This window comes from Rhinolophus sinicus, linkage group LG09, assembly GCF_036562045.2.
Source record: "Rhinolophus sinicus isolate RSC01 linkage group LG09, ASM3656204v1, whole genome shotgun sequence".
Lineage (NCBI taxonomy): Eukaryota > Metazoa > Chordata > Mammalia > Chiroptera > Rhinolophidae > Rhinolophus > Rhinolophus sinicus.
This window is the reverse complement of record NC_133758.1, coordinates 73,034,182-73,046,155: the sequence shown is the minus strand read 5'-3', so window position 1 is coordinate 73,046,155 and position 11,974 is coordinate 73,034,182. Positions and strand designations below refer to the sequence as shown.

The 11,974-nt window shown below is 40.7% G+C and overlaps 1 protein-coding gene across 7 annotated transcripts in view; it reads left to right on the top strand.

The window, feature by feature from the left end:
* The first annotated feature begins 1,031 nt into the window (after positions 1–1,031).
* MAGI2 (membrane associated guanylate kinase, WW and PDZ domain containing 2) overlaps positions 1,032–11,974 on the top strand; it is a 1,294,930-nt gene continuing 1,283,987 nt past the window's right edge. For 3 of the 7 annotated variants that reach the window (XM_074340646.1, XM_074340647.1, XM_074340644.1), the window contains exon 1: positions 1,032–1,844. In XM_074340646.1, coding sequence (XP_074196747.1) covers positions 1,544–1,844 — 301 coding nt within the window. In that variant the 5' untranslated portion in view covers positions 1,032–1,543. The remainder of the gene's footprint in view (positions 1,845–11,974) is intronic. The other 4 variants (XM_074340649.1, XM_074340648.1, XM_074340652.1 and 1 more) reach the window with 3 other exon arrangements.

Sequence of the window (11,974 nt, the reverse complement as noted above, 5' to 3'; positions counted from 1 at the left end):
CAGCTACCTGAGTTCCAGCCCCCATTCTGCCGCTACGTTCACCCTCGCAGCCGGCCTTCTTTTCCTTCTCTGTAGGGGGAGGTGGTCGGGTCAGATCACCTTAAGGCTTCTTCCCAAGCTACAAGCCCGAGTCTGCGGGCTTTGCAGGGTGAGGGCGTGCCCCCGCCGTCTTCGCTGCAGTTCCCGGGTTAAACCGTCCATTTCTCTGAGGAGGCTGCTCACTGCACCCCCCACTCCACACCCAGCCCCTTTCTTTCCGCTCCTCCCAACCTGGAAACCCGAAGCCCCTTTCCCTTGCTCCCGGCAATCGCCTTTCTCCAAGACACCTCCTCCCTCAGCCCGACGCATGGGCTCAGCCTGCCCCGGGAAGGGGATGCTGCCTCGCCTGCCCCGCTGTCAGGGGGCCCCGCCTGCAGTTCTCTTAACTTTCCGCGCCTCCGATGGGAAGTCTGAGAACTCTGCCAGGATCTAACCGAAACCGCATAGAGACTGAGTCTCTCTAAACAGCGAGATCCTGCGACCCCCGCGACTCCCAGCGCCCAGGCCTCTCCCGCAGCTCCCCAGCGGGCCCGCAGTCAGCCCTCTCACGGCCGGATTCCGCGCCAGGGGGCCAGCGGCGCTCCAGCCGTAGCGCCCGCACCGCGGCGCGCTCAACACGCGGTCTCGCTAGTTCTGCTCCAGCCCATCCCGCGTCTGAGGCAGTCAGAGCGTCCTTGCAGCGCCGCAGCCCAGCGCACCGCTCGGCCGCCGGCAGTCTGCAGAAAGGTCCGCACTGGGCTCGCAGCCCTGCCTGCCCGTCTCCCCACGCCGGGCCTCGGCTCCCCACCTTTCCCGCTCCCGCCTCCTCTCGCAGGCTGCCAGGCGGACGCAGCCTGCCTCTCTCTCTGCCTTCACTACCGGGTCAAGCTGCGGAGGGAGGGAGGGAGGGGAGACAGCGGCGAAGCGGTCCCCCACCCGGCGCGCGCGCGCCCCTCCTCCTCTCAGCCTGCCTCCTCCCCTCCTGCCAGTACTGTACAACTAGTGCACACACACACGCACACACACACACACACACACACACGGACCCGCCGCTGCCACTGCAGCTGCCATGGGTATCAGCTAACACCACACACCCAGGCGCGCGCGCGCTCCCACTCGCACCACGCAGGAGTGGCCCCCGGCATCCCTACCCTCCTTCCCCACCCCCACTCCACCCGCTCACCAGCTCGGCTACTGCTCGCTCAGGCTGCCGCCGCCGCCGCCACCACCACCACCACCTCCTCAGCTCTCCTCTGCTGCGGGGCCACAGCTTTGAGTGTCATTCAAGGGACAGCACAACCTCACCCAAGCTCTCCTACCTCTGCCCAGCCGTCCCTCTCATCCTCCCCCTTCCTCGTCCATACTCCATCCAAAGAAGAGGGAAAGCACCGAACAGAGGGGGAGGAAGGCAAAGTCTGCTCTTCTCACCTCTTGGCCCCCTTGCTTCTCCATCCTCATTCTCTCACCGCCAATCCCCTTACCCCAAAGGAACCCCTCAGGAGCTGAGGCGACTCGCCCCACTGCCATGTCCAAAAGCTTGAAAAAGAAAAGCCACTGGACTAGCAAAGTCCATGAGAGTGTCATTGGCAGGAACCCGGAGGGCCAGCTGGGCTTTGAACTGAAGGGGGGCGCCGAGAATGGACAGTTCCCCTACCTGGGGGAGGTGAAGCCCGGCAAGGTGGCCTATGAGAGCGGCAGCAAGTTGGTGTCGGAGGAACTGCTGCTGGAGGTGAACGAGACCCCCGTGGCGGGGCTCACCATCAGGGACGTGCTGGCCGTGATCAAACACTGCAAGGACCCCCTCCGGCTCAAGTGTGTCAAGCAAGGTGAGCGCAGCGGGTTGCTCCGGGCTTTGCCAGGCAGCTGGACCGCTCGAAGCGCGGGGCAATGGAAGGGTGGGCTCGCTATGGAAGGGGGTGTGTTGCACGGTGGTGGGGTGAGGTCGAGAGAGTACCGGTGGGGCAAGTGAGCTTTGCGGAGAATCCGAATCGGGGCTAAATGGAAGGGAGGGCAGGATGCGGTGTGGCGTGCAACTTTGTTTGCGCAGTTATACCCTCCCGGTTGGAAGGTGCTCGGCCTGGTCTGACCTCAGAGGTGCAGGCGAGCTCCCGGGGCAAAGTGAATGTGCGTCAGTGGCATCGCCCGCAGTGGATGAAAAGCTTTCAGGGACGGACGGACGGAAGGGAGGGAGGATGGGAGAAAAAGGGAAGAAGGAAAAAAAAGAGGGAGGGAGAAATGGAAGGAGGGAGCAACTTGAGGGTGCAGCAGCATCACGAGCAGGGCGGAGAGGAGCAGAAGGTGGCGGGGCGAGTGGAGAACTACGACCCCCCCACCCCCTCATTTGGGGATCTGGACCGCAGACGCCTTGACCCGCAGCCATCTCCTAGGAATCCCTGAGCCACTAGTTGACGAAGAAGAGAAGGGACCGATTGCTTTGAGCGCTTTGACCGGTCTTCCTTAACTTTTCCCTGCTTCACTCCTCTGTCCCCCGCCCCCGTCCACGGTCAATCACGTGAGCACCGCGCGTCACGTGCGCACTGACTAACCCCGGAGCTGGCCCGCTGGAGCAGGCTCTGGAAGAAGGCGCGGCACTGGGAGCGGGTTGTAGGGTCAGGGGTTTGGGAGGAGAGCAATGGTTCCCGGAATGAATGTTCTGTACTCAGTGGTTGCCCTCTTTGAGTGGAAGTTCTCTGTGCTTGGACTCACCTCTGCCTTCGGGTGGGGACGGGGGTCGAGTTTCTAAGGAGTTAGAGGGAAAAGCTCAGGCCACCTATCAGATGAGCCTCATTTGAATGCTGTGATGAGGACTTAGGGAGACTGGGATCTTGGCAGAACGCTCCCTAACTCTGCCTTCGCTTGAAAGAAAATGATGGTCCTGAAGCAAGGACGAGTGCGAAAACGGTTTCTTGGAAAGAAGACAACTTTAACTAGAATAAAGTAGTGTATCTTTGTTTTCCACACGTGATCGCATCCGTTTATGGATCACATGCACACTTCATGTGCGGTAGGAGGGCATATGTGCATGTTCATATTACTGTGAAGGTTTGTTGGTGGGGTTACATTGGTTGTCCCGACTCAAAGATGGAATTGAGCATGGCATTGCCTGCCTTTTGTACAACCACTTAGTCTTACTTCGTGAAAACGATCAAGAAATACTCTTAGGGAGATGTTCTTCTCTATAAAAACAGGTTTTAAAGGCAAACATGTAGAAAAGATATTTCAGGTGAAATTTCTTGAATGTAAAAGGTCATGCAAGAAAACGTTTTCGTTGGGGATTCTTGAGTATTAATAGCTGATGACTTGAGATAGGCTAATTTAAACATTGACTTGGAGGTCAACATTGCTCAATAGTGTATGAAATTGAAGAATGTGAGTTAAGTAGGAAGGCAAATAGAGTATTTTGGTATTTTTCAAGGTGGTATACCCAATTGTCAAATATAGGGATTCATGTTAACCAATTTGATGTCATGATACTGTCTTATAGCAATAGATTTAAATGTGAAGTTCTGGTTTGAGGCCAAGAAATCCACTACATAATTAATGGCAACAAGCTTGGTGTTTGTAGTGAAAGTGGCTGCAAAAGCTAATGCATTGTTAAATTTGACTAACGATTGTATCCTAATGAGGGAAGTGATTGTCCTATTATAGTTTGCAATGATGGCCACAATTTAATGTTTTATTCTTTCTGATCACTACCTTTTGAGATGGACCTTGGCAAACTATAATTCTAGCAGCAAGAATGTGTCCAGAAAAGAAATAAAGGTAGGTTGTTGGGTATTGTAGATATCTCCTATAAAATCCAGTGGAAAGACTTTAACTTGAAAAAGGGAGGGCATGAAAGAAATTCTGACGATTCTGAGATACTCCACAGGCAAAACTAAGATGAGTATATGGGTATTTTTAAAAGATGAAGCATCTTTATCTTCATGAAGATGAGCTTTCTAACAAAGTTTTCCAAAACTCTCTGGGCTATATTGTGAATTCATGAGATCCCATCACTGTGGGTGTTTATGAAGAAGCTAAAATGAACATGTGCCATGGATTCCTATGTAAGGAGGGGATCTGGACTCGGTGTCATTTAAATCCCGCCATGATTCCATCCAACATAGTCTCTGATCACTCAACTTCTGTGTTGTATTTTATTTGGAAGGCTATTGCTTTTAGAACTCATGGAATATACGCATATAATGTGATATTTCAGGGGAAAAGCTCTGCTTTTTTCATTCTATATTAACCCTCAGTCCCGGGCTTCACTGGGTCATTGGTGATTGATGCTGGTAATGACGTCCTGTCACAGAGCCCCTACAGGAGTCTGATTCACCTCCTGAATCACTATTGACTAAAAAAGAAAATAATTGCTTCTTTTAGCTTTTGTGGGAAATATAGTCCTCTTGTATAGTCTTCTAAGTATGATGATTCATATATACTATTCTCTTGTTGAAATCATACTTTCCCTTGTCAAATAATAGACAAGATTATTTTATTTATCACTGTAAGCAAAGTGAAAATTTCAGAACCTTAGATAATAGTGCCTGTGTGTCTTGGGTTTCACTACAGGTTTCACTTGCTGAAAAAATAGTGTAGAAACTTTTGGCTCAGTACTTTTACTTCTAGAGAGCCAATAAACTAGGCTAGCTAAGAATTTAAACATGGTTTGTTTAGCAGTTGCGTTTTTAAAATATGGAGATAATTGATTTTTGAATATTCATTTAAACATTGGGTATTATACAGAAGCTACATAGAAAAGCTGTTAAACTAAGGCAGATTTTACAAAGGTAAACATTTAAATATCAAGAATATTGATAAAAAGTGCACTAGGTAAAATTGCATTGTTTACTCAATTTTGATTGACTTGTTTGGCTAATTTTACATTAGAGTTGTCATAATTTTAAATTACCATAATTTAAAAAAGGTGAACTCCTTGGATTTTAAGACATATTAGACAAAATAGATGTGTCATAGCTTTTCTACATTATTTAAATGTCTTTAAAATCCATTAAATTAAATTCAGAAAATTCCCTTTTTAATTTAAGCTGCTTTTAATCCTGAGTGATGAATCATATAAAATTACCATTTATTATCATATCTAATTCTTTCTTATAAACGATGGCTTTTTTGTTTATAATAAACCTTCCTCACGAAAGCATTTAATGCTAAATCTGTGTTTCTGTTCTGTGATCTCATTAATGTAGCAGACCCAGTTGAAGGAAGTTTCTTGATTGATGCTTAGATCTATGCTGAAGTGCTGAAGGTTTTTCTTTTTTTTTTCTTTTTTTTTTTTTAAGTTTACCACTAGAGTTCACAGAAGCCAGCTCCATAGACCATTGTGTCCTACTTTCCTTGCACTATAGCTGCTACTGCATCTAATACCACATGGGGACCTATGTAGCCTGGACTTATTTTCCCATTTAAGATCTCACAATGGAAAATAAAAGGCAAAAAGTTTTCTAATTCTTCCCATGTGGAAAAAGGTCCAAATAAGGCCTTTGAAATTTAGTTCTAGGGAAGATGTACATTGCTCTCCCTGCTATGGCTCTTTTCAAAGATGTGTTCAAAGGAAGGTATATCCACACTGATTGAGTCATTCTTTCTTTTAACTGACTTCAGGCTAGTATCATAAAGTTAAATTCTATTGTTCCTTTTATGTGTAAAGGTAAGAACAAATTATGTCATATTTTTCTCCAATAAAGATTGACTTTCCTCCATAGAGATTTAAGTTATGTGAATTTTGTTGACCAATAATAAAATTGTTTAAACAATTTGATCAGTTTTTTAGAATAACGTATTTTTAGTGTATTGGGACAAGGTTAATGGAAGAGTTATCTTTGGGTGTAATTTATGGGGGATGCTACTGGAGTTTTTCAGTATCTGTACATAATTTAAATGGTATGACCTTGAATGCTAAATGACTGTTTGCTTTTTATGTGTTTGTTTTGACAGAGTAATCTCAGGGTGAAATCACAGCTAAAGTATTTAAGTGCCACCATTTCTGCTCTTAACATTTATACTGTGCAATCCTTTGGAATATATTTTCTGCTCACTTTCCTTTTTAGTTGCTTGAAACTCACACATTCACTTTCATAATGAGTAAAATGTTTCCACATTTGACAACCTTGATTGCTTGTAGTTTAAACAATGGCTTTCAAATGCTTAGCGGACCCAGGTTGAGTTATTTCCCTTTAGAGGTGGGATAGATTAGCGGTTAAAAATAGACTGCCTGGGTTTGAATCCTGGCTATGCCACTTAGTATTGGCTATATAAGCAAGTTATCTAGACTGGGGTAGTTATAGTATGTTGAGAATGTTAAATAAGTTATATATTTAAATGAGGTAGTGTCTGGCAGATAATAAGTATTATGTAAATATTAATATTATTCCAAACTTATTGGTTATTTTGAGCTAGTGACATTATGAAATGTTTTTAACTTTTAAGATATTTTATTTTTAATTGACGATTAAAAATATAAAATAATTGACTAATTAATAATATGAGTAATTTGCAAGTAATATTCTTGAGGTTTTTCTGTAGAGTAAAATAAATCCTTTACTTTGAAAAGCATTAATGTGAAGAGTAATGCCACTAAGTGGAATGGGACATATTTTCACCTTTTAAAAATAACTCCCACTGATGTGGAGACCTGCTTTTTTATATTTACTTTATGCTTCAGCCATAGTTTATTTTCTCCTAGTAATTCATTCCCTTTGTACCTATATCTTTCTTCTAAACAGTTGGCAAATATATTGAATCATTTACTCTAGGCTCGACAAGCATAGAAATCATATTATAACTCACTAATTTGAATTTTAAGAATTTATGTATACTTCTTATGTGTGACTGTAGTTAGATACAAGTATCATGTGTTAAGGCAGAACTTTTACTTCTCAGCTAGAAATCAAGTACCCCATAAAAAAGAGCAATAACAAAACAATTAATACACAAGTGGTCACAGTCAACCATGTACAAAAAGACAAATGTGTCAGAATTCATCAAGGAGTTTACTCTGCATTTGTGAGAATGTCAGGAGCTCAATATAAGTAATTCTCTGTATTAATACTTTCAAGATGAAGCAACTAACACTATATCTACCACCAGCCTCCCAGTGATTTTAGCATTTTGGTTGAATTAATCCCATTTTAGAATTCAAGAAATCTCTTCCTTGAAGCTCCACTGTCTAATATTAATTTTTAAAAATATTAGCTACAATCTTGTTATTTATCATGATAAGAAGCATGGAATAGGGTCTTACAGCTTAGTGTTGTGTCTTTTAAAATTACTTATTCCATTTCATCCCCAGATCCTTCTTCTCTGTCTCCAGTAAGGACTGATGTGGTATTCCCTTTAATAAAGTAAATCATAATTAGTGTTATATCTCATAGATAATTTAGTAACATGTTTATAATTACTGAATTTACATAGTTAATAAAACACTTGCATACGGATATGCATCTGCTAAACACTGTAGTAAAAGCGTCATAGAGAATTAATAATTGCTTTCACTATTGCATTTCATTGACATATTATCAACTCTTTATAAAAAAGATTCCATTTAGGGATTTTTTTTTTTTTTAATTTAAAACTTTGTGTGAAGTTTAATATATAGTGTTAACTGTTTTATGTGGTCTAGAAGAAACAGAAAAAGTTTTCTTTTTTTGACAACTGAGTGAATATTAACTCAGATGCATCCAGTGTATCCATTTTGAAAGATTCAGCAGGCCAATGAGTGGATACTTTAAATTAATGATTAGATTTGTTTCAATATTTGAAATAATTATGTGGCTTGCTCTACCTTGGAAAACATTTCTCCTTGTAATTGTTACATGAATTCATGTCAAGTTTTATGTCATTTTCAGTTATTTTGTTTTCCTTTTTCAAAAAAATCACTGTCAAAGTCATGGCAGTCATCATATATCCAATAGTAGCCAAAAACAAATACGTTACAGCAGATAAAGTGTAAAGTAAAAGGCATGTTGACGACACTGATTTTTCTAATGACAAAATTTGGGAGAGAATTTTTTTCATCCTCTTAACTGCCTTTAGTGAAACTCATGCATATGAAATTTTTTTCCATTAATAACCATAGATTTTATTAAAAGACTGTGTAAAATGAAGTAGGACAAAGCAAAGTTGTTTAATTTAAAAAATGTATATTTTCACATTATATTATGTTTGAAGAAATTTCTTAAAGCATGAGTTTCCCAAATGTTACAATGAATTATTTATGCTACAATGGATTACATGTAGCTTAAAAGCTGTTTTCACTTTAAATTGTCACTTAATAGATCATAGAGAATGTCTGAGTAAAAATGTTAGGTGCAAAAATAATTATATGTATTTTTAACAATTACTTTTCATTTCATAAGTGAGCAGTGTTGCTTATCCTAGTAGTTTGTAATGTACACAGGAAGGTGCAGACTTAGCTAGACTATAGTGCCTCGGTTTTCGAATGTCTCTGTTGACGAACATTTCGGTTTACGAATGCCATAAACCCGGAAGTAAGTGCTTCGGTTTTCGAACACGTCTCGGAAGTCAAACATGCCATGTGGCTTCCGCTTAATGCAAGATCCTGAGGCCTAGCTGTCGGCTGTTTTCGAACATTTTAGAACTCAAACGGTCTTCCAGAATGGATTACGTTCGAAAACCGAGGTACCACTGTATATGAATACAAGGATAACAAGTGCTATAGAAACATACAGATTAATCTAGCAACATGCCCTTGTCATAATCTGATTAGTGGGTTTGCAAGCAGGAGCAAATTTCAGAGATACGAAATGTCCAGTGTTGCATCTGTGAAGCTTTCTAATCAGTCTCCAGTTGATCCCAATTTGCCTTTCTTTGCAGTCTGCACTGTAAGGATGTTAAAGCAACTCTTTACTAGACAAAGTTCCTTTAGAAAATATAGCAGGCATTTAGGCTTAAAGATCACAAACCTCCGAAAGTCTTGGTTTACTTCCAAGAGCACCTTGAACATGAATAACTGTCTTACCTTTCTAGCAAGTCTTGGTACCTAGTGGGTGGCTATTTTGTTGGTGTTAGGATTAGGGTTTAAAAATACAGAAAGAAGTTGGTCCCCCTCTGGAAAAAGCAAGAGTTGTATCAAAATGCTCTTAACCTTCTGCAGTTAAAAATACTGAAATTTTTATTTCTCAGTATTTCTTCTAAAACACTATCTATAACTGGATCTCCTTTTCCTCTTTGTTTGGAAGTACCTGTGCTTTCCTTTTCTTCAGTTCAGTGTGGGAGAGTCACAGTAGTGAACAAATTTGTTCTGCTTCTTAGTACACATAGAATATATACACATACACAAACCTGCATGTGGTCACATATACACATTTTCCAAATACTAAGATTCAATGCCATTTTTTTTAATCAATAGACCCAGAAAGGAATTTATGCATGTGAGGATGCAATTTTATTTTAGAAAAAGAATTACATAAAATTATTCCATGTGTGACAAATACAGCTAAAAAGCTTGCACACTCACCTATTAGTTTTCAACTGTGAGTGGTATTCTTAACCCTTATTAGCTCAGATAATGGGAGACCAGAGAGATATAATGAAATCAAGTACTGAGATGATTTACATATTTCATGTGTATTAGTTGTTAAGAAGTGATAATAAGAAATCAGATTTTAGTAGTTTGGATTTCGGTTATTTTTATTTGCACGCCAAGCGGTTGGTGTACTACATAATGCCTAGGATAATGTCCTAATGTTAATGTAACAAAATAAGGGGCAAAGACAAGGGGCATGCTTATTCATGTACTTGCTAACAGATTTGCAGAGTAGCTTAAACTTTTATTGGTTTAGATGTCTCAAAGTAAAATGGAAGGACTGAATCCAACATGCTATGACTATATGGTATATTGTAATTCTACAGTAGTAATCATTTAAAAATAAGTTGTAATCATGTGCCACATAATAATGTTTCATGAATGATGGAGAGCATATATGACAGTGATCCCAACGATGATAATAGAGCTGAAAAGTTCCTATCACCTACTGACGTCGTAACATTGTAGAGCAAAGCATTACTCTCATGTTTGTGGTAATGCTGGTGTAAACAAATCAACTGTGCTGCCAGTCATATAAAAGTGTAGCACATACAATTATGGTAGTAGGCTATACCATGTAGGTCTGTGTAAGTATGACGGATTTCGCAGAACATATCCCTGTTGGTACGCAGCTCATGAGTGTAAATGATGCATAACTTATAACTATTTAGCTAAAATACTGGTATTGCTTCCTAAGAAATTAAAATTGTCAAGAAAAACTAAGTTTAATTAGCATGGAACCTAAGAGGTTTTTTTATGAATTGGAGAATATAATATTTTGAATTATATTAATGTTTTTCATTTAAAGCCATTTTCCATATATCAACTTGCTATAGAGTAATATTGCATATGAATTTATAAAGTTCATATATACCATAAAGCCTAATAAAAACTGTAAAATTAATGATATCTTTGATAGCCCAAATAATATGCTAACCTACTGTATGAATCAAGAAAATGTTCTTTTATAGTCTCATCCCAAGTCTCGCTTTTAAAATGGGAAACTCTTCATTGTCTAGTGTGACGAGCATCATGGCACAGGAAAAGTTGACTTGTTTAGCATTAACTAAAGAGGTGCTTTGCTTCAGTTGAGGGTGCTTTCAGGCGGACTTTAGAAAACCATAAAGTTATTAAAAATAGTGTGGGCTGTCTACCTGGAATGCATTTCTCCCCCTTCTCCTCCCCACAGAATGCCAATTTTGTTCAAGTAGCCAAGCTGATGTGCTGCCATGCCATGTGTTTCGTATCAGGTTGGCCTCATCCCAAGGGGATGAACTTAGACGAGTCTAAACTGAGCAAGGGAATTCCATCTCTTCGCCGGTGATTGTTTTAGGAAATGTCTTAAAACCCAGTTCTAAATAATGGAAAGTAATATGAAACTCCTTGGGGACTTTCTAAGAATTTTTTTTTTCAGTTTTTAAAATAAGATCTCAAACAGATCTATTCACTTTTCTGTCCATAAAAGTTACTGCACATGGAGGTGGTTTCTGGAGCAACTACAGGTTTCCCCCACTTACTGAAAGTCGAGTGTTTCTATGAAAATTTTGGTGAGCTGAAATGGTATAAAATGAATAAGCAATTACTATTAATTTATATGGAAACAATTTTGAGCATTCCCAGATCCCAAATTCAATGCATGCAAAATGTCTATTTCATTCACCATGATCAAAACACTTAATTACGTCTGGTTTTACGCTCCATGTAACACCTTTGCAAGCTCTCATAGGCTTCTCTGATACCCAAGGACATATCTTGCTAATGGATTCGCAAAATAAATCAAGATAAAGCACAGGTGCTTACAGATACAGTGCAAGCTATTGCATCTTGATACTGAGATGCTGAGTGTAGTTCCTCAGGAAAGGGGCTTGGTGGTGCTACTCTCGCTGCTCTGGGTATCTGCTTCCTTTATGACGGCCGCTGCAAAACAAATGGTAAACTTTATTTTTGCTTTCTGCCTTTGCTTTTCGGTAATAGCGAAAATCCTTTTTGGATTTCTTTCCGTTAGTGAAAACAAGTACAATTTAGGTCTTTCCTGAAAGTGAAGTGGTGTAATGGGAACTTCTGAAAAGCTGAGGATACCTGTATAACCATTTTGTGATCATGAGGAGAGGTAGCTGATAGGTGGAGAATGGCAGAACAGAGTGATAAAAAGGTAGTGGTCCCTTGATTAACGGCTACAATAATGAACCCAGAACTAACCCTATTTCAGGACTTCCTATTTATTGAGGTAACAATATTCAAAACAGTTTACCATTTAGTTTGGATTTTCTTTTGCTGCAAAATCTTCTGATTGATACAAATGCAAAATTGTGTTAAAATAAGTGTTTCATTTCTACTATATAGTTTGGGGAGCATTAACAAAGATCTTTTTTCAAAAAGACATCTATTTGGAGAATAAATCAAGTT